At 44.5% G+C, this 23,272-nt stretch overlaps 2 protein-coding genes across 4 annotated transcripts; one reads left to right on the top strand and one right to left on the bottom strand.

The window, feature by feature from the left end:
• Positions 1–6,094: 6,094 nt before the first annotated feature.
• On the top strand, positions 6,095–12,594 carry smim36 (small integral membrane protein 36). 2 transcript variants are annotated; one of them, XR_003462181.1, is made up of 2 exons: positions 6,095–6,188; positions 10,867–12,594. XR_003462181.1 is itself a non-coding variant. In XM_027277070.1 (2 exons), exon 1 carries the CDS (start codon positions 7,830–7,832, stop codon positions 8,175–8,177), a length of 348 nt encoding a protein of 115 aa, XP_027132871.1. In that variant the 5' UTR covers positions 7,438–7,829; the 3' UTR covers positions 8,178–8,289; positions 10,867–12,594. The 2 variants fall into 2 exon arrangements, 1 of the variants encoding a protein (XP_027132871.1); XM_027277070.1 differs by lacking the exon at positions 6,095–6,188 and adding an exon at positions 7,438–8,289.
• hlfb (HLF transcription factor, PAR bZIP family member b) lies at positions 9,020–23,272 on the bottom strand. 2 transcript variants are annotated; one of them, XM_027277068.1, is made up of 5 exons: positions 22,944–23,168; positions 21,689–22,045; positions 18,149–18,363; positions 16,695–16,953; positions 9,020–9,034 (listed from the first exon to the last, which is right to left on the bottom strand). In XM_027277068.1, exons 1-4 carry the CDS (start codon positions 23,050–23,052, stop codon positions 16,735–16,737), a joined length of 900 nt encoding a protein of 299 aa, XP_027132869.1. In that variant the 5' UTR covers positions 23,053–23,168; the 3' UTR covers positions 9,020–9,034; positions 16,695–16,734. The 2 variants fall into 2 exon arrangements, with proteins under 2 accessions (XP_027132869.1, XP_010740853.2); XM_010742551.3 differs by lacking the exon at positions 9,020–9,034 and having other exon boundaries at positions 14,686–16,950; positions 22,944–23,272.

The following is a 23,272-nucleotide window of genomic DNA, read 5'->3' as shown; positions in this document are numbered from 1 at the left end:
ATCAGGATGAATTCTTATTTTATAAGACTGTAAGAATCTCGTTAGATTTTGGCATCAGAAATGTTCTGGTTCCCGTTTGTAGTCCGAGTAGTATTGACCAATCACGTCTGAACGAGCTTTGGTTGCAAAAGAGGTCAAACACATCAGCTTTTTTTAAATGCAGATATCTCATCTGTCTTTCATTCTCACAAATGAAGGTGCTGGACAGCTGAGGAAGTTTTGGCCCTGAAACATTGTTCGTTGGCCTGAGAAGCTAAATCATCATCAGATGATCAGTGAAGGGTTCAGAGGTCGATTGCCTGCTAATATGATTTTCTGGATTTTCTGGGTGACATGTGGGTGATGTTAGAGGAAAAATCTACAGGATCCATCTAAAGGTTTCAGTCTTTACCAAAGTGTTGGACTGTTGGACGGACCAACATTCCCAAGAACTAATAACTGCTGATTGGAAACATTTCTCTTCCAGTTTGCCCATTTTGAAAGATTTGCTTCTTTAATGGAGGCAAAAATGTAGAATTTAACCATCACTGAGATGTATTTCAGGACAGACTGATTCTTTGTGTTTTCTGCTTTGCATTGCCTCGGGCTGTAAGGAGGGTTCAGAGGGGAAATCCCGACCCTCCCTTCCCTTCCTGTAACACACTGACCAGCTGAGTGACCAAAGGTGCAACACAGTGGCAGTGACAGCCCTCCTCCCCCCTTCAAACACAGCCAGAAAGAGCCTGGCACGCAAAGAGACGGGGAATCGGCACGATTAAAAGGGATCAGCCGGGGAACAGGAAGGTGTTTTCTGTTCCCACACACCCTTTACCCAAACTTTGAAATAATTCCCCTGCAGGCGTGTGATTGTTCTGCCATCTGATGAGCCTCAAGGTCAGCAGAGTCGGCCCGAGGCTGAAGAGAACCTGGTTCTCTGCTTTTTAATAGGTCATTTGGTGGTCATATAAATGTTTTTCCTCTAATTGGAAGCAAGTTGTAAAGTTTCAGTGGGAGTTTCTTTCTGAGCTCTGTTTTAAGATGGCTGCCAGCAGGATATCAGGAGTAACAACAGAAATCTGTGTAAATCTGTAGGAGACCTTCCTGTGAGGTCAAAGGTTGTTCTCATTAACTTCCTCTGCTGATAAAAAAAGATAAATCATACATTATCTGTAAATTACCAACCAATCAAAGTTGTGGTGTTGAAAACACACCAAGCTTCATTGTAAACATTGTTGAGCTGTAGATCAAATCAACAATGTTCCTCAGTTCATGTCTCTCTGTGGTGGAACATCAATAAAATATCGACTGGAGAAACACTAATGAATTTCTCAAGCCGGAGCTCTTATAATAGTTTCCACTGCAAACGAGTGAGCTCATTAGAGTTACAGAGAGTAACAGAGAGTGTCCTGATATCTGCAGAGGTGAGGTTTAATTACCTGTCAGCTGACAGACTGCAGCCGCCCGCTGACAGGTGGGTGGCTCGGTAACGAGGCTGGTTATCAACCGCGCTGTCAGTCAGCGAAGCTCGTTAGAGACTCTCGTCCAAACCGTCCTGCTTCCTGCAGCAGAGTCGCTGCTAAAACTGGATTCTGATGTGAACCACACAGGCCGAACCACTTCTCCACGCTGAGTGAGTGGTGATAAGGTGACTGGGCTCACATTATGGTCATGTAGGCTGCCGGATGACGATCAACAAAGCTCCTGTTTCAACTGATTCTGGTCTGAACCCGAATCCTGTTCGGACTGAAGAGCAAAGCTTGAAGGTGGATTTTTGGATGGATTTTCATGAGTCCGCCTGCCTGTTGGACACACCAAGATTCTTCAGTTGGTGCCGTTAGACCATCAAGAAGAAGAAGACACAACGAGATGATGTTGTTCAAAGAACTCCAGTCAAAGCTCAAAAGATAAAAATCATCAGTTCATCAATAAGTCTACAAAATGTACCACATGGTTTAACTTTGTTTCCTGTTAACATGTTCACAGTTTGTTATCTTACAGAGCCAGATCAAATGAACATAAAATGATCACAGACATCACAGATGTCAGATCAGAAGATGTTCTCAGTGTCTGTGAGATGATGAATGTCACAGAATGAAAGTTCAGCTGTTCCCTGGAGCTGCGACGGCTGGAAATTGTTCTGAACTGGAGATCACGAGGCTGCAGAGGTTAAATCTTCATATCCGTCTGTTTGGCTAGAAAGAAATATAAACTCTTCCTCCTGAGGAAGTCTGTTTATTGGTCAGAGGTTTCAGACTTCTAAAAATTAATAAATCTGTCTGTACAGACAACAGCTTCATTCATTAAAGTAATTATTTTAGATTTATTTATGTCTGAAGTCATTGCAGAAGTGTTTTGGGTGACGGGGAAGAAGAAGAAGTAGAAGAAGAGGAGGTTCACAGGCCCAGCAGCTTCTACGGACATGATGGCAGAGGAGCAGAGAGTGAAGAGGACGCTGACGGAGGAAGCTAAGAAGAGAAAAGGAGAGAGTGAGCGAGCAAGAAGCCGCCGGACAAGAGTAAATGTGGGACTGACTTTTAGTGGTTGGTGAGAGCTTGGTGAAATAAAAGGCTGAAAGACAGACGCCGAGCTGGGCTGACTGCTGCTGGACTAGGCAGTGAGATCAGCTGCTGCTGGGACCTGGATGATGATTGGCTGCTTGATCAGAGGTAATGTAATCAGAACAAATACTCGAGTATCAAATCAAATCAAATCAATTTTATTTGTATAGCCCAAAGTCACAAAGTCCATTTTCCTCTGAGGCTTTACAATCTGTACAGGGAGTGACACCCTCTGTCCTTAGACCCTCGGTTCGAGTGAGGAAAAACTTGCCCACAAAAACCTTTAACAGGGAAAAATGTGGAAGAAACCTCAGGAAGAGCCACAGAGGAGGGATCCCTCTCCCAGGACGGACAGACGTGCAATAGATGTCAGTGTACAGAACAAATCAACATAAACATATTGTACAATGACTGATGAAATGACAATGAATTATAATGAATGATAAAAATGATTACAGTAATAGATATGGTAGTAATAATGACAGTAATAATATATGTAGTACAGCTGGACATAGTTACACAGTGGGATTACACTCTGAAACTAGTATGTTAGTTGTAGAATATACTTCAGTGTGTTCTCTGTGGGCGGCTCCAGCTGGTCTGTGCTGGGAAGGATCCTGTGACATGAGCTGGTTTCAGCCTCTGAAGGAGTCCAACCAGCCGGGCCGACAATGGCACAGAGGCCCCAGAAGACCTGAAAGGTCCCATTAACCAGGGAGAGGCACTTCCCTTCATCCGTCAAAAATCCATTTTCCCTCTTTTTCTCTGCGTTCATTTCTTTCATTTGTTGGCGTGCTGATGGATTTAAAGGCGTAGTGAAATAATAGGGTGTGCTTGTAGCTCCCAGTTTGTGCTGGGTGCTGTGACGGACAGGAGGGTGCCGCCTCAACGCAGGAAGTCCACATTGTGTTTCAAAAGAATGGCAGCCCGAATTTTGATTGCCATGGTGGCTCGCTGCCGTTCTTCCAGTCAGGTTGTGATAAGAACACTGAAGGCTGCTCATGAGAGCCTCAATGCACAGAGGTGACTCCACTTCCTTCAAACAACACAATGCTCTGCATCAGGAGTGCAGGACCTGAACTGTTCACCCTGCAGGCTCAGCATGGACGGATGGCCATGTGTTCGCAGTCACACCTACAGGACACTCTGCTCTTTAGTTTATCACAGCTACATTTCTAGAAGTTTGACAGTCAGCTGGTCCACACATTGAATCATCATGTCATGTCATGTCATGGTTTTCTGGTGAACTATTTCTCGGCTTGGACCAGTAACTTGCAGGAGTTGCTACTCCAAGGCAAGAAGAAGTTGTGATAACCCCACGTCAAAGGGTGAATTCTTGTTTTTACACAGTTTTTCATACATATTTAAACAAATGAGATATAATGTGTTACTCTGGGAGCTTTATAACTTCACAGGTGCCACCCTAGCTGTTTCCAGTCTTTGTGCTAAGCTAAACCAGCTGCTGGAGAAACCTGCGTCTCGACAAAATCACAGAATAAAGAAACAATGTGATCAATGTTCATTATTCTTTGGAACAGAATAGATTTTTACTTTGTGTCCCGGTTTCACCTCCTTCACGTGACTTTTAAAAAAAAAAGATTCATCTTTTTGCTCCATCTGTTTTTCTTGATCCATGAGCCATAAAAAAACAGATGCAGAACAGCAACGACTGTGCAAGGAATCAGCCTGATTCCTGAGAGGACTTCACATCTGCAAACATACAGGGTGTGGCAGGATGACCTCGCAGTGAACGAGGCTGTCCCACATTTGTTCTCCATCAGCAGCTCTGTGTTTGGTTAAAGTTAGGAAAGACACCAGATCTGAAAGTACCCAGTAGCCCCGTAATTACAGTCACATTGGCTGATTCTGCAGCATGTGAACACGTGATCCGGCATCAGTGTTCAGGGTTATTGTAGGTGTGGTGTGACTGACTTTGAAAAGTCCAAACAGATTCTTGAACCTGCTTGCTTCTCATCAAATGTAGATGTTTTGTATTCGACTATCTGATACAGTGGAGTCCAAAAGTCTGAGACGACTAGTCAAGATACTGAAAATGTTCATAAATTACAGAATTTCTTAGTATTTGGTTTAATGACATCAAACTCGCCACGGACTCCACAAGACTGTGTGAAGTCCCAGAAGGTTCCACATAAATGTTCAATCAGTTGTTGACTCTTTGGTCTGCCCGTTGTTCTTGCAGAGCTTTGGGGTGTGTGGGCTCATGATCCTGCTGCCTTCTCAAACCAGAGGGTGTAGCAGGTCTCTGAAGAATGGAGTGCTGCTCCACCCCCACCACCATGTTTCACTGTGGGTTCGATCCCCAGCAGTATCATTTTATCTCCTGTCCATCTTCGTACATACACCCCTCTGTTGCTGCCATAAATCTTTTGGTCCTCTATCTTCTAAAATGTCGTCCTCCAACAGCAGTTCTTTGACCAAGTTACCTATAGCCTGGATTCCACACTCAGTTGACACTGTGTGAAAAGTCATCCCAGAGGACTTGATGTCCATGGTTTCCAAAACCAGTTTAAAAGGTGGACCGACTTTCCGTCGGTCCATCTCAGATGTTTCTGGTGGTGTTGATTTGTCTCTTTGCTTGCTAGACTTCATTTGTAGATGCAGAGATGAACTTTGCCCCATTCATAACCAATCATGATGCATTGCTCCATTAAAAACAAGCATCAGGACTTCATTGAAACACATGAAGTCTCTTCCTTATCTGCTGCTCCACAGGCTGGCGGTTGACTTCACACCTACATCTCTGCACATTTGTTTAAAATTTCATGTGTAATTTTGCGTCATGGTTTCATCATTGAGAAGTGACATCTTTCAGATGTGCTGGCTGTTTTGACAAACCATTAGCAGGTCATTTCAGCTTGTTTGGGTGTCCTCTATCTAAAGTCTAATATCCGCTTTGCTATATTTTTCCTGCTCTGTTATTTTTACCCCCCCCAACACTCACCATCTGCTGTCGAGGACAGTAGTTAGGTGTCCCTGGTTTGAAAGGTATTTCCTGATTCTGTTATTTTACAACATTTTTGAAGAGACTGGATATCCTCTTCTCATTTTTCTGTGTTTTATTTAGACAGGAGAGGTTTGAGACAGTTTACAGACATGCAGACTGAATCTGAGCCTTTTCTGTAATACAGGCCAAAGTTCTTATTGTTTCACAGTTTCTGCAAAAAAATGATGATGATTTGTTTTTGTGTTGAGGATTTGCATGAGTCTACGTGTGAGACACTCGAGAAGCTGCAGCACTGATGCATAATGCAGAACAGATGAGTCCAAACAACATGAAGCATGTTCAAAGCAGGAAAACTCTTTGTGCCGCTCAGTCTGCACAGTATGTGGGTGATGGGTCACATGACATCATACATACAGTCCATCCGGTATACGTTCAGATCTTTGATTTCATTGGTGCTCGGGCTCCGAGCTTCAGCCACTCTTACAGATGATGTTCCGCACGAGTGTCCAACAGGAAGCAGCAGTTATTTGTTTGAATAAACAGAAGAAGAGCCTGGCACTGAGCATGAGCAGTGAGAAAAGAGCGCCACCTACAGGAACCCACTGCACAGATCCATGGATCGACCACTGATACTGAAGTGTGGTGAAACATGGCGGACTCTCCGTGGATATGAAAGTCTTTCTCAGGTAGAAAAACCAAAAACAAGTCTTATTTTCAGGTGATGAGTTATAAATATTATACCTTTAGATTTCAATGCATATTCAATGCAATATTTTTACAGTGTGGTACTTTTACATAAATAAAGGATCAGGATACTTCCTGCACTACTGAGGAAAATTATAAATGTTGTTTTCAGTTGAAGTTGTACATATCATCAAATAAATGTTGGTTTTCAAACCTCTGCATTGAAACTAGATCTGCAGTCCAACTGAAAGACAACAAATTTTAATTATTGTTTATATTTTTTGGAATATTGATCATTTTCTTACAGCCTACTTCCTCCAAATAGCTTCATATTTAGAGCTTTATATAAACTTGAACATAAATATTCTCCATTGTCAGATTATAAAAACAAAGATGAAAAGTGACAAAATTATTTGTGTGAATAATGAAAAGAGGGAGAATTCAGATTCACACCTGGTTAATTCAGCATAACTTCAATCCTTAATATAATTTGAACAGGTGAGTTGTTGGACATTTGTCGGACAACATGAAGAAATTACGGAGACTCACTCACTTCTGGAGCCAGCCTCGCGTGGACGAGAAGAGGAACTGCAGTTTTTGGCTTCACTTCACAGACACCAGGTTGCCACATGGTTTTGTCTGACAAGAGAAAGTTTGAAGACCCACAGCAGAACTGGTTTTTCATTCAAACTCTGCAGGTCTCCAATGAGGTGGAGTCCTGATTTAAGGCAGTGTTTTTCAACCCTGGTCCTCGGGCAACACTGCCCTGCATGTTTTAGGTGTTTCCTGCTCCAACACACCTGATTCAAATGAGTGGCTCGTTATCAGGCCACTGCAGAGCCTGATGAGAGGCTGATCATTTGAATCAGGTGTGTTGGAGCAGGAAACTAAAACATGCAGGGCAGTGTTTCCCAAGGACCAGGGTTGAAAAACACTGATTTAAGGAATGTCGGATATAACAAGCTGTGTTGTTTCTACTTGATGTGCAGACTGAATGTCATTTAAATCAATAGATTCTGATAATATAGCAGCAGTAGTAGTGATATGTAGCGAGGATGGATTTGCAGAAGCTCTGCCTGCAAACTAAAACAACATGGTAGCAGCAATACTCTTAAAACTGCATGTTTGCAGTCAGACCAGCCTGCTCTGTGACCTTGATGCTTTTAATCTAATTTGATTTCAAATGTCAAAATAATCACTCAGTGACAATGAAGCAGTTGTTTTAATACATATTACAGCACTCCCAAAATCCCCAGAGTGACGCGTGGCGCTCAGGCGAGCTGACAGGTGTGCGTTGTCCCATCCTCCATTTTACTGACTATAATTTTGTAGTTGGCAAAATCAAAATGGTGGCTTAAGTTATTAAAACTGAGCAGCTTTAATCATTGGCTGCTGAAATTCAAGGTTGGAAGAGCAGCGAGGATTAACGTCCTTTAAAGCTCAAAGCTCATATCCTGCTGTCTCAGCTGATCCGACTCATTTCATCTCTCTGTCCCGTCCTCTGCTGGCTTTTGCTCTTTCCTCTTCCCAGCCAGCTGTCCATCCCTCGTCCTTCATCGTAGTCTTTTGATTCTTCTCTTTCACCCCTATTTTTCCCATCATCTCTTTCTTCTCTGGATCTGGGCGAGATATGAAGCGGCACCATGGGTTTCATGGAATTTTACCTGGAGATTGACCCCGTCACCCTGAACCTCATCATCTTGGTTGCTAGCTATGTCATCCTGCTCCTGGTCTTCCTCATCTCCTGCATCCTGTATGACTGCCGGGGCAAAGACCCCACCAAGGAGTACGCCCCTGACAACACGCCGGCGCCCCCCAGCCAGTCACCCATACGACTGGTGGTCATGCAGAACTCGCCCACCTCGTCCCGCTATGAGCCCAACAACACGGCCGGCCACGGCGAGCTGCTGACACCAGACCTGAGCCGGGACAGAGGAGAGAGGGAGCGGGAAAGAGAACGGGAGAGGGAGAAGAGGAGTACTCTGGTCTGAGGAAGAGAAGGAGGAAGCTGAAGTGCTGTCGTATCACTTTGTACTGGACTCTTGTTTTTACTGTTTAACATCCCTGGATGGCGTTGATGAGCTGCTGCACAGGTCAGCAGAGGTAAGCAGCCGGCGGGGTCGATCCTGAAGTTCATGGACCCAAAAGAGAATTTTACAATCCAGAGTTTATCTTTAATCATGTCAAACTTAACTCTGAATCCAAACTATGGATGCAACTAATTGTTTGTGTCATCAAGTATCTTTTAGATTAACAAATAGATCGTGTCCAAACCCTGAAGATATTCACATTTTATGACAATTACAAAAATATTTCCTGACATTGGAGGATTAGGAATCAGTATTTCATTTAGAAACCTAAAAAATACATCAAGTAATAAAAGTTATTTTAGTTTTCTGTCTACAAACTAATCAATTAAAAAATTAACTTCACCCTCCCAAACTTGACAATCCACTGATGTGGGGACTCCTGGATTATGGGGACCCTGATGGAGGTTCACCACAGATTTAAAGTGTTTACTTTGGGGTCTAGTCTCAGGATAGTCAACTAGAATTAGTTTAGCTTATGGATGAGGGCTAAAGAATGAAAGAATTAGTGGGTAACCATGAAGTTAGAAAAAGAAGTTTGTGTGTATGAATAGGCATCAGTTATAACAACAACAAAAAGGCCCAACAGTTGTATTTATCATAAATCTATATAGTCTGGTCCTCGAGTTTCTCTAGAGACTTCAAAACATGAAGAAACTACGAAGGGAAACTCAAACAGCGTGACAACTTGAGATGAAACACATCTGTTAAATCATCCCACATGTGAACATCTGTGTGTGTGTGTGTGTGTGTGTGTGTGTGTGCAGATATTATAATTCATCATGTGTCAAGGGCATTTGTCCGTCCCACACATGGAGTTTATCGTGCCAGTGTTCTGTGTGTAATCCATGATGCATTAGCAAATGTATGGAAATCAATTATTTCTGATATGTGCACAGACCGAGGTCTGAGCAGCTGATTGGTCCCATTGTGTTGTAATTAGATTAACAGCAAATCAAAACCTGATTAATTAGTTTCAGGCTGCAGTCAGTTTTGTTTAAATGTTCAAGACAAATGTCATTTAGTAATGGGTTAATTACTTTTACAGGAAACATTCAGACCATGTTTGATTCATGATGTTTCTAGTGTCAGTTATATATAATATTTAATTATATATGTAACCCTACATACAGGTTTACATCGATGTCCCGCCCACTGGAAGATGATCAAAAAATCAAAGGATCAGGATTGATGTACGAATTACAAACTCACATTAACATTAACACGTCTCAATGAGCCAAACCAAACAAAAGTGAGTGTTGACTTCTAAACTCACATTTGGTTTAGTTTAATAAGTCTGGCATTGTTTTATCATAATTATGAGACACTAAGTCATAATTATAAGTTACAGACTTTTCCTAATTAGCAGTAAACACAAGACGTACAGCTGAGGCAGATCTCTTCTGTTTTCCACATGAATCCTGTGCTTTGCTGTTAAGTTACATTTTTATGCAATTATGTTTGGACCCAAATGTCACCAAATGAATTAGTAGGACGTAAACATCATTTCTGGGAGGAAATACATGTCTGTGCTGAAGGATGAAGGATACATTGTTCATTAATGTCCATCTAGTAGATGTTGAGATATTTAATTATTAAAATTAAATGATGGTGGCACTTGATTAAAATTTAGAGGCCTAACAAATTCATTAGGACTCATCCTCTGGGGACCATGATTATGTATACGAGACGTCATGGTAGTGCATCAAAAATCTGTCTATTTCGCTTTAGACATAAGTTAAAGAACAACAACCGACCAGAGCCCCAGAGAGAGTCACGTCATGACTCTGGACATTATGACATCTTTCTGGATCAGCTTGGTACAGCTGATTGAGGCTGAGGCTGATTGGACTGTTAACAGTTTGCAGGTATACAGAACAGACAGTCATGGTTGGTCTTGGTTTTCTGTGCAGCACCAGACTGTGAGTCTGTTGCCTACCCTCCCCCCAAACTCAGGACCCTGGGGTCCCAGACTCTAAGCTCTCCGCCCTGTTACATGAAGCTCTGAACCAGCCTGTAAATCCCCTGCCTGACCCTCCTCCCAGCATCACTGAGATGAATTTAGCTGACAACATAAACCCTCGCTAGACAGGGAAATAATGAATGGATGGACGTATGCATGTTCATCACTCATCCCTTTGACGTATGCTGCACAGTAGGACTAACCCTTTGGTGGCCTCTGACAGAGGGTTAAGGTTTACACATGTGGCAGCAGCAGATGTTGGTGTTACAGAGATTTGTTGGCTGGTGTTAAAAGAAGCATGAAGGACGTGACATCTATTTGTGTCACACAGAAAGATATTTTATTTCATTCATGATGTTTGCAGGGACCACGATCACTCTCCATTATCGTTCATAGTAAAGCCATCTTAGCTTAGAACCGAGTGCTGATTCCAGAGTCAGGATGGAGCTCTAGACGTCAACCTTTACGAAGACGAATGAATAAATGGAGCATAATCTGTTTAACTGAACGAAGCACATACTGATATTTGTCTTGTTCTACTGCACGCTTCACAGTTTACATACAGAGATTTATGTAAAGTGCATGGATGATTAACTCAAATATTAAAACAGTTTTTCCGTGTATTTCCAGGGTCTGAGCCACACCTGCCCCTTCAACTGCTGCCATCGGCCTCCATCCACCAGCAGCACAAAACCTGCCGCCTACTGACCCAAACCTTCGAGAAGTTCGTGAACCCAACGACATCCAACTGATCTGACTTCAACTAGTTCAGTTTGTCCTCTGGGACATTTGGACTTTCACTCTGCCTCACCTGCTTCACACCTGCAGGGACACTAACAGACGTTATACTATACGAGCTTTGGACCGTCACCATGTTTAGCTCTAAGACTTGAGCTGATGGTTGACTGGAACTGAGATGTTTGTCAAAACGAGGATCTTACAACTAATTTGAAAAACCATAAAACAGTGATACCTGATAAAGCTCTGAGGTTAAAGGAAGCTCCGTTTGACATCAGTACTCCGTACATTACCTGCAGCAGCAGCAGGTTGTATGTTTAAAGGTGTTTTCATGAATTCAACTCAACACTCATAGATGTAGATTCAACAAGTTAGCTAACGGGATCCAGGTATATAAATATCAGAGGACGACAGCGGTAGTGTTTCCATCAACCTGTTTCTGTGTCCGACTTATTCTGTCCAACATTAACAATAACTCTGAAGGACAGAGCCGGTCTTCATGCTGATGGTCTTGTTTGTTTCGTCGGTCATATCGAGGCATCAACAGAGATCTCACACCCATTTGGACACACTTAGCAAACCCATCATCATGATTTCTATGGTTCTATAGAAAATGGTCAAACTTTGTACATTAACAGAAATCCTCTGTGGTTTATTTCAGCCAGAGGGAGAATGGAGCTGAGCAGAACCTCAGTACCTCTGAGGTCCACTTCACTTTCGTTTGATCGACTGCAAAGTATTTTTTTTCAGCTCAGTTTAATTGTCACATGTTGTATATTCATATTGTTTAATGTGTAAAATGGCCTCGCACTCAGCAGATTGATGTTTTTAATGTTTTTATTGAACATGTGTACTGTGCACAAAAATGGCAAACTGGCTTAATCTCTCTCCTCGACCAAAAAGACTCTCGCCACCCACGTCAAGCCGTCCTCTCTGCTCATTGGCTCTGACAGATGATCGACCTCGAGTCTTTAGAGGACTCGAGCCACTGAGGCCCTCACAAATCCTCTTACATAAAAAAAAAACAGCACACAGCCAGCTGAGCATCCCACCAATGGCTGCATCCCATCCATGATATGAAACCCCCCTCCATATTCCATGTTTATGGATTATATGGTGACCGCTGCAGTATTAGGAGCATGTATTATGTATTTTGTTTTTGGCTTACATAAGCTTCAGGTTGTCACCAGGCTGAGATGTTCAGGCCTGACCTGACGGCTCATCTGATGCCTACATGAAGCTCAGCCGACCAAAAACTGGACAAGCAACCCAGCCTGTGACGTCAGAGATAATCCAGACTGTCGTCACAGACTGCATCACTTATCGTCTCCAGACATTTGAACCAGTTTGAAAGAAGAAACATCGACGTCTTCTGAAGTCGACAGCGCTCAGCTTACAACACGTCATGGTGATATACTGAGATCCAACCCTCGAGACCTGAGTTTGTTTTGTGACCTTTAAAATTCATTAAAATCGACTCAGTGATGTAATGTGTGACCAAAACAATCACAGTCTCATATTTCTGTTGATTACATGTAATCTGAGACGTGTACAAAAAACACTAATGCTTCCTGAGCAGGTCGACATAAACGTGCAATAAAAAATAAATTCATCCGAACATATCCACAAAAACATTTACTTCTGTCTTTTTTGTCCTTTGGTTGTTTTTCTGGAGCTCGTTGAATATTTTCAACACTCAAATCCAAATCAAGATTTTTATGTAATCCTTAAAAATGTGCAGATCTATGAATAAAAATAAAATGAGTTGTGTGCAACACTAACACGATTAAAAGAAGATGAAGAACATTGAAGTTGGAGTTAAAGAAGTGTTGTCTAACACAGAAGATAGCTTTAGCTGTTAAACCCAAAGTCACGCAAACACGGAGCTCACGTGACGCGATGCGTCTCAAAGGACGGATTCCTGGAACAGCTTCCACACTTAAAGGTTTTAACTGAACCAACAGGTTTTATTTTCAGCACATGGAGCACTTTGAATTATTTAAGATATGTGAACTGACTCTGTTTAACTTCAAAGTCTACACACGTAACAAAGTGAAATATACTGAGATACTTTTGACAACGGGGGAACTCGGAACACTCGAATGCAGAGTACGGGAAAAAGCAGATGTCTTTATTTGCTTAATGCCGGGGAAACAAAAAGCGCCTCACGATGAGGGATGATCAAAAGACACAAACTAAACTAGAAACTAAAAAGGCAAAGCCCAACAACAACAAAAAAAATCAAGGAACTAGAAGAAAAAACAAAAATTGGACTATGAGATAACTATGGACTGGACTATGAGGAGAGGGCTGGTGATCAGGACAGAGCGAGACGCAGACTATAAACTCATGGAGGGACAGGTGGACAGGTGGACACGATCAGACTGGTGACACAAGACAAACATGGAGACAGGACAAAAACTCAACTCCACATACCGGTGTGACTTTTACTCTGTTACATTTCATTGAGAGTAATGTATTTTTTTAAGTTTATTGAAAAAAGCATAAATAAACAATATAAATCTATATTTTCTAAAATGAAGGAGATGGAGCGCAGAAGTATAAGTAGATAGTAAGAGGGAGACTTCACACTATAGATATGAAGAAATAAGAGGCGTGTTTCAGCACACACACGTGTCCGTGGAGTTTTAAACTAGCTAATTTAAATTAGAAACAAAAGCATCTTTAATGCAGCAGCTTGTTTCAGTTAGTTACTTAAATACTTGTAATGAAGAATGTTCCTTCATGTCATGCTGCTGTTCTCATTGATGCAGCTGGTCGGTCGGTGCTGCCTCCTGGTGGCACTGGGGCAACAGATACATGGACATGAGTCTCGTGTTCGTTCTGCATCATAGAGCGAGTCACTAAGATCTCTTTAAAAGAACGTGCGGATCATTTTCAGCAGTTGAGCAGTTCATGAGTTCTTTTGAGTTTGTCTGGGTTCTCATCTGATTGGTTAACTGACTGTAGGTGGCTGATGAACAGGCGTCCAGGGTCAGTCAGCTGGGACATGCTGCAGCCTGCTGATGAGGAGAAGATGCTACAGGAGGTGGATGTTCTGGCTTCATGTCTTCACAAACTTCTGGTTGGATTTTTGTGGAATCACGTGTGAAGAAGAAGAAAAAAGCCGACACACAGAGTTGAACTTCATATTCATTTATTCTTATTTTGATCATGAGAAACATAATCAAGGACAAATATAGGAAAAATCTTTGAACACAGACTCAAACAGAAGAAGCAAAGAGAACCGAACAGCAGGATGCAGCAAGAGAAGTGCTTCAGGTTGGGTGGATACATTCCTCTGGGCCAAATATAGCCATGAAACTATACATACATACATACATACATACATACATACATACATAAGGACCTATATGGAGGTGAGCACCTGGTGCAAAAAGAACCGAATCAGCTGCACCTGCACAGGTGTGATGGAGGGTCAGAAAGTCAGGGTGGGGTTTGAGGTATTTCAACTACGCAGGGAGGATCAGACACAAAACAAACCTGGGAGGGTTTCCGTAATGCCCATGCATCGCCCGGACTGCTCGGGCACGCAGTTTTGGTAATATTTATACGTGTTTTATATATATATATATATATATATATATACACACATTTATACTGCTTATATGCATCTTACCCTTTCTAAAATACACAGGAAATATCTATGTAGGAAACTGACTGTACAAAAAAACAAGAAGAATATCTCTGTATAAACATTAAAACCTTTAATATATCAATATATCCTTTATATACTGTATTCTTTTGGTCTGTAGTAAAGAGTACTAAAGTGAATCCACAGTATAAGACAACACCACTCACCCAACACACTGTTTCAAATATACATTCATGTCTCACTCGGCCACCGGGGGGCGTACTCGTCGCTGAGCTACACGAAATAAAGTCCACGCCAACACCTCGAAGAACATCTATTGCACTGAAGGGAACGATTCACAAACAGTTTTAGTTTGTTAAAGGGAAATCACATTTCTCTTTTTTTGACTGTCGAGGTCAAAAACAACCCCAAAAGACAAACGAGGTTATTAAAATGTGTTTTTTCTTCACTGTTAATCAGCTTTCACTAACGAGCCTGCGGACACACAAAACAGAGACAAATCTTTTTTAACTGACTCACATTTTGTCCTCGACACAACAAATCAACTCAAAATGAACTCGAACTGAGAAAAACTAAAGAAATCATCTTTCTTTGTTGCTGCCTCCGTTACGTCTACGTAACACTGCCGTAACGTTGCCATATGCACAGCGTCAGGTTGTATTAACGTAAGCTGTGATGTCACCTGACACGTCAGCTCATCTGAAATTCATCCTGGTAAAGTTTGAAACATCGAATCTGATGTTTCAACTTCTCTCAAAGAGATGACGGTCAGTCAGTGTAACTGCAGAATCTCAAGGCGAGGGACGGTTTTTGGCACCGGACACATTCTGGTTTCAGTTTGTAGTCCGAGTAATATTGTCCAATCACGTTTGAGCAGGCTTTGGCGGTGACGGTCTGTGGAGAGCAAAAGAGACGAAACACGTCGGCCGACTGAACAACGTCGAAATGCTGAAGTTATGATGATCTTTATCGAAACATATGGAGTTCAGCGCTGCAGCGTTCAAAGGCAGCACAGATTTCCACAGTGAGTCTGAACGTCTGAACTTTAACGTGCACGCGACGGCAAGATTCAAACAGACACACAGCTGGTCTCAAACAGACTGAACAGAAGTGGAGAGTGTTCAGTCGACATACAAACAGATCGCTCGGTCACAATCACAGGACACTGAGAAGAAAACGTGTTGCTGGTCGATTATGTCCCCCGAAAACAAACTGAAAACCTCGGCTCTCTTTGGGTTCCTCTCTGTTTCTATTCAAAGTATTTAAAGATACACTCCCTGATGCCGTTACAGCTGATTTCATGATTATAACAAAGAGATTTGGGGGGCTGTTAACAAATTGAGGTTATAACAAATTTTGGGTGTATAAAAAAATAAATTTTATGGGTTGCTATAAAAGATTGTTGGCGTCACGCGACACTGAATCCAAATCAGTGAGTGCATCTTTAAGTTTTGATATCCTGTGTTTTCTTTGCACTTTCCATAAAAATACTGCTGGGGCCTTAAAAAGGCGTGAACCGGCCCTGAAAGAGGAAACAACAAGAAAAAGCTGAGTGACCAATAGGAGAGCGGCAAGAAGCGGCACACAGAGTCACCAGGTGCAGGACGAGGGCAGGTATGTACAGGTGAACAGGTGAATTACGGCAAACACCACCTGCAGTCTGTGATGGGTCGGCAGTCCTAAAGCGCCATGACCATAGACCGGGAGAGGAGCGGGTCGGAGGTCGGAGGTCAGACATCGGGTGGGGTGATGGGACGGTGGTTTAGTGTTTGTGGGTCCATGAGGAGAACTCACAGGTCCAAAGAGACGTCCTGACATGGTTTCATAATCCTGAATAATCAGCCCGACTCACGGCAAGCAACGCCCCGTCGCTCAGGAGCAAACATCTTCTAACTACAGCGAGCAGCTCGTTTAGGAAATGACTGAACCGGTCTTAACGAATGTGAGGTGTCAGTGTGGACCAATGGGAGCCGAGAGCCACAGACAGGAAGTCAGACAATACTGAGAGACAGACGGGCGTGCTGCCGTGAATCGAGCCCTCAGGACCAGGAGTGAACGGAGGATCATTCTCAGAGTGTGTTTGTGTATACATGTGTACATATATGTGTGTGTGTGTGTGTGTGTGTGTGTGTGTGTGTGTGTCCTCACAGCGGCCCGTGCTGTGCCTCGTACTTGGCCAGGACGTTCTTGGTGCGTCCCAGCTCTTTCCTCAGGTCGGCCACCTCCTGCCTCAGAGCAGAGTTCTCCTTCTCCAGGAAGCCGGCTCGGATGGCGATCTGGTTCTCTTTGAGCCGCCTGGCGTCCCGGGACCGCTTGGCTGCCAAGTTGTTCTTCCTGCGCCTGGCCCAGTATTTGTCATCCTGCTCGAAGGACACAAAGGAGGAGAGAGGAGACGTGAAAAAAGGAAAGATGAACATGAAAGAGGTTAGAGTTCCTCTGGTGTGAGAAGGAGCAGATACCAACACACAGGTGGAAACCTGTCACACTAATCTGAACTACAGGTCTGACAGTAATGATGGGGGTGGAGCCAGTGTCGTGGCAGAACCGGAGCTGGGCTCAGCAGCCTCTTTTACTGGTGACAGCTTTGTAAAGTCAATGAATCCATTTAAGTTGTGTAGTTACTTTGTTGGACAGCGTGACTGCAGAGAGGAAACAGGCTGATGGTTGATGAGTCATCAACAACCTAAAACCTAAAACCACTAAAATAGCGTGAGGAATACTCGGATACTGAAGTGCAGACTCTAACACGTCCTCTCGTGTCCACAGAGGACGCGTTGTCTCTGGACTGCAGCCACGCACAGATCCATTTTTTATTTGAACAAATTAAAAGCCAAATCCTCTCAGAGGAGCAGGAAGGAGCATCAGTCTGATGTAAGCCTCTTAACCAGGAGGACACGCGGCGGCCAATAGGAGAGCAGCGAGTCCTCTCTACAGCTGTATCCCAGCATGCCGTGCAGGTTTCAGCCAAGTCCATTTTAATCAGCGCTAATGGTTCAGTCTGTCCGACAGTCTCGAACTTCAGTTACTGAGACTCGAACTAAAGTTTGTCTGTCTGTCAAAGTCACCTCCAGCAGACATGAGGACCAGCATGAAGCTGAACGATGTACTGCAGGACCACACTTCAGAATAAACTGCAGCTGACTGTGCACATCTTAAAGCTGAACAGTTTGAAGCAGCTGAAGACGAGCTGAGGTCTGAGGATCCCTTTAGATCAGACCCTGTCTGCACTCACACTTGTCCTCAGGGAAACTTTTGTTTTCAGAAGTTGTAGCTCAGCTTTTCCTGACGCGAGCGCTCGAAGGTCACAAACACAGGAATCTTTCTGTCCCGTCCACCCACGTGGCCTGAATGCAGCAGGACGCACTGAGTGGGTCGGCTTCGTGATATTTCAGAAAACAAACAAACACTTTTTCTCTGAACATTCGACCTTTTCCAGTTTTATCTTTCTGTCAGTCTCATTTCAGAGAAGCTTCACCTGCTTTTACCTTTCGTCATCTTTGGACTGTTTAAAAAAAAACCCAAACCATTTTCATCTTGTCAGAACCAACTCCAAATTACCTTCAGGTCTTCTGGAATGAAGATCTTGCGAGCTTTCTTGATCATGGGCTGTGGTTTCAGCTCCTCGGCCGAGAACTTGCGTTTGCGCGGGTCGAACATCTCCTGGCCCGGCACACTGGACAGAGCCAGGTCGGCCGGGTCGGGCTCGTATCCAACAGGAACCTGGATGGAGTCTGGGTCGATGGGGCTGGGAGTGTTTCTGGAGTTTGCGGGTCCTGGAGGGAGAAAAAAGGGAAAAATCCCCATCCCGTCATTCTGCAGCTTAAACTGAATGATCAGAGAGCTGCAGTGATGAGCTGCGGCCACCAGGTGGCAACCATGAACCAACCTGTGTGTGTGTGTGTGTGTGTGTGTGTGTGTGTGTGTGTGACTGTGCGCTGGTTCAGGTGACAAACGGGAACTATTGAACCTCCTGTGTTTGGGCAGTTCGAAGCCTTTCACTGGTTTCAGAATTCAGCCGTGACCCGTTAACGGACTCGCTGTCTGAGTGTTGAGCTGTGAGGAGCTGGAATCACGTGGGCAGACTAACCCTGTGAAGACCTCAACATGTGAACATCTCTTCATTCATGTGTCTGTGCTGAGCTGAGCAGCATTTCTGAAACACACTAATATTCAGAGCAGTGAAGATGCTGAGCTCTCGTCAGCTCGGCTCCCAACACATCAATGTGTTTCAGGTTTTTTCCAGCGTCTGTCGAGACAGACAGGCGTTATGTAACACTGACTGTGGGTGTCTAAATGAACACAGAGAAGGAGAAGGAGAAAGGTAGCTGCTGTCAGAGCGAACACGTCTCAATACTCCTTATCAATGAATCCTTATCCGGCTTTAAAAACGCCTCAAATCAAATTTCAGAATATTCTTAATTTGAGTAAGTTTCATGTCGATATGTGTGATTTAAGTTTGTGAGCTGCTCTAATGTGAATAATGAGAAACGATGATTCATTATCTCATGAGCTGCAGCAGTTCATGGTCAGTCTGTGGTTTGAAGCGTGGAAAATCAACGAGGGGATGATTCAGGGCGGGGCTACCTTGTGATTGACAGGCTCACCAAACGAGGCAGATGTGATCTGATCCAAACCAAGAGCAGCGAGTGAGGTCACGGCGAGGCGCGTGTCGAGCTTCGTGATGGTTCAACACACACACCGGAGGAGGTGACGTGTGACACACGTGAAAGAGTGTGTTAGTGTGTGTGTGTGTGTGTGTGTGTGTGTGTGTGTGTGTGTGTGTGTGTGTGTGTCTGTCACCATCATCACTCTCAGATTCATTCAGTCTGAGCTGAGAACATACAACATACTTTATGCTAAGCTAAGCTAATGGCCTCCTGACTCCAGCTCTGAGGAGGAGGAGGTGCAGGTGGAGGTGCAGGTGGAGGTGGAGGTGCAGGTGGAGGTGCAGGTGGAGGTGGCTCTGTCAGTCAGACACTGCTCCACAGGTCTGGCTGGGTCACCTGCTGGCTCCGCTCTCAGGACGGCGTGGGAATACAAACATGGCAGATTATTCTCTGCTATATTTAGACCTGAGCAGCAGATCAGATCAGATCAGATCAGACCAGATCAGATCAGATCAGATCAGAGCAGAGCAGATCAGATCAGATCAGATCAGAGCAGAGCAGATCAGATCAGATCAGATCAGATCAGACCAGATCAGGCCTCTGTGCAGCCGAGAGATGAAAAATATCAGCTGTACTTGAACGCACCACAAGAGCTTTCAACTGGATATGAAAAAGTCTAATCCTGACTGTCATCATGAGGACACAGGACGGGGACACAGGACGAGGACACATGACGGGGACACATGACGGGGACACATGATGAGGACACATGATGAGGACACATGACGAGGACACATGACGAGGACACATGATGAGGACACATGATGAGGACACAGGACACATCTTCATCTTTCTCAACATCTGGCTGGAATGATCCTCCTCCAGACGACATGAACTCTGAGCAGAGAGGAGTATCCCTGCATGTGTGTGTGTGTGAGTGTGTGAGAGAGTGAGTGTGTGTGTGTGTGTGTGTGTGTGTGTGTGTGTGTGTGTGTGTGTGTGTGTGTGTGTGTGTGTGCGTGTGTGTGTGCACCACAGGATTATTAGTGATGTGAATGTAAACACAGCATTGGAAACTCGATGTGAGGGTTGCCGCCCCCTGGCCTACTTCTGGAGAGAACACTATGTTCTTAAAACACTGATCTCATGCAGGGACAGGCACACACACTACCACACACACACAACCACACACTAACACACACACACACACACAACCACACACACAACCACACACTAACAGGTCACATGTCTCCACATGCTGTGAGTGGACGGCTTGTTTTCTTTCTCTACAAACATGAGGAACACGGAGCGAGTGAATGAGCTGGAGTGGAAGTTCTCGCCGTCACACGCACATACACACACACACACACACACACACACACACACACACAGGACATCTGCAGAGGTTGAATCCGACACTCGCGGTGACTCAAACTCTGTTTGAGAAGTGACCACGCCTGAGCTGGGCTCACGATAAAGTTAAAGACTTAAACTCTTTGTTCAGAGCCCACAAACAGAAGATCAGAGGACTGAAGGATCTCGTGCAGGGAGAGGTATCAAAGAAATGTTAAATGTGTTATTTCATTTAGGACAAACTGACCTGGAACCAGAGAGCAAAACATTTATTGATTCAGTCTGACAACCAGGGCCGGACCTAGAGCCAGGTCATCTGCCCGGGGGCCCCATGCACTGCTCCTAACTACAAGAACCAACAAACTCTGAAACTTACTGATTTCTTTAAGCACAGATCAAACCCCGTCTGCAGGCCTGAACGCCTTGTGACTGACTGGTTGTCTGACTGACTGCCCGAGGCCTGTTTTCTGCTCATCCATCACCGCTAATCACTGAAGAGGACAAAAGCGTTCAAAGACTCGTCCTCCTACGCCAGCTACAACTCGCCATGAAACAGATGAATGCCTTTCCTTCTGTTGTCAGCATGAGACGGCTGCTGGCAAAGAGGAAAACCAGCCGTTCAAAGCAGAGCATGTGATCGTTCACGGGAACACACCTGAGTGTCTGCAGGTGTGAGCTCCAACAAATCACTGAGGCATTAAAGTTTTGCTGATCATATTCAGACATGTTGTCTCTCCTTCCTTCCATCCTCTGTGTTCATTTTAAACCAGCGCTGAAACACTCAGTCTCCTTACAGACTTATTTAATGAACCTGAATCTCTCTGGGTTTTAAATGTGTCACTTTGGCTCTTTGACATTCTGTAGCACAAACTATCGTTACATTATGTTAATTTACATGAAATGTCATCAGGTAATTCTGGATCAGGTCTCCTCCTCATACATCGTAATTCTCGTACAGTTCCTCGTTTCCTTCACTGCTATGCTGATGACACTCTGCTTTATCTTTAACTTAAACCCAATAACTCGGCTAATTGGAGACACTAAAGAACTGTCTTAGAAATGTTTGGTAACATTTGCGTTCCTGACAGAACCATCGTGGTCCAATCTGTCAGACCCAAACCTTTTCAAACTGAGTTACCTGCTCTGGCTGGGCTGCTGTGCAAGCAGTTTGGAGAGACGACGCTGGTGTGTACGGAGGTGGAGGCGTGGCTGCTGAGGTCCATCACCGACGGGGCGGGCGTGGGCGGGGCTTGAGGCATGATTGACTGCTGGCGTTGCGGAGCGTGTGGTTGGTGCTGGTTGTGGTGGTGCTGGGAGGGGCTGGAGGGAATGCCGTTCTCAGACAGGAACTCTTCCAGGTCCATGTACTCCAACTGGAAGGTGTCTCCATCGTAGGGCAGGGTCTTGTCCCACAGCGTGGGGCCGAGGAAGGCTGACTGTGGGGCGCTGCGCTCCTCCTCCAGGTTCTTCTCCTTCTCTTGCTCCTTGCTGAAAGCTGCAAAGGAGAACAGAGAGCATCAACCCAACCATTCACACAATGTGCAAGCACAAGGAAAAACTTCCATCAGACTGTGTTCCTGCACGGAGAGCTCAGAAATGCATTTAAAGGGAAGTTGTGATTAAATGTGAAGTTCTGTAACTGGATGCAAACAGTAGAAGTCAACGTGGGGCTTTATGGGAAAAGTTATCAGAGAATATCACACAGGAAATAAATGTTGACGACTTCATACAGTTCCAATGATCAACAAAATGATTCAACAAACTCAGAGGAGAAGACGGTTTTTAAATATGAGTTTTCACTCTTTCATTAAGAAAAAGATTCCGTCACAGTCTTCCCATGGGTCAGAACAACAAGAGGATTATGGGTCAGTGTGAAGTCATCAGAGTGACCGATGGGTTCAGCCGAGCTGAGAACTTTAAACATGTCAGCAATGTTTCCCACTGAAATATGCTGAGTGAAGTGGTGACGCCGGCCTGGACAAAGACAGCCAGAACTGTTCTGTGTCCTCGACAGAACCGTCATGGCTCCTGACTGACTGACAACGTTTCCAGGAGAGACCCAGCGTGTCCTTGAACACAACACGGGACCTCTAATCAGCTGACCCCATGAACAGATGGATCCGTCCCACCAAACAAACAAGTTCAGCACAAAGTCTTTGTTGTTCTTTTCATTTCTAAATCCACGACCCGGCTTCAGGAGGGAACATCAACAACACAGTCACACATGTTCAGGAAACTACGTTAACCTGAACTCAGGTGAGCTGTCACTGCAGGTGAGGCGTTCAAAGTGCAGAACATGACTCGTAAATCTCCGTGCACACACACACACACACACACACACACACACACACACACACACACACACACACACACACACACACACACACACACACCTTCATGATGCAGCGGCAGCTTCATCGGGTTTTCCAGCAGAGACTTGAGGACTCCGTGCGTCGCCGGCGGGAGGAAGCTCGGGTTGATCGGGACGGGATGTCGGGACATTTTCTCCAGCGAGCAGAACAAATGAGACCCAGAGTTTAAAGAGGACAGGTGAGGACAGGTGAGGACAGGTGAGGACAGGTGAGGCTGAGCTGCTGTCCGAGGAAAAACCGAGCAGCTCCGTGCGGTGCAGGACGCGTTATGCGCGCGTGCGGCGGTGCCTGACCGGGCTGCGGGAGGCGGACCGACCGAGCACCGATCCCATGTGTGAGGACCGCTGACG

Source organism: Larimichthys crocea, unplaced genomic scaffold (assembly GCF_000972845.2).
Source record: "Larimichthys crocea isolate SSNF unplaced genomic scaffold, L_crocea_2.0 scaffold83, whole genome shotgun sequence".
Classification (NCBI taxonomy): Eukaryota; Metazoa; Chordata; class Actinopteri; family Sciaenidae; genus Larimichthys; species Larimichthys crocea.
Note: the sequence above shows the minus strand (reverse complement) of the source record. Positions and strands in the feature narration are given on the sequence as shown.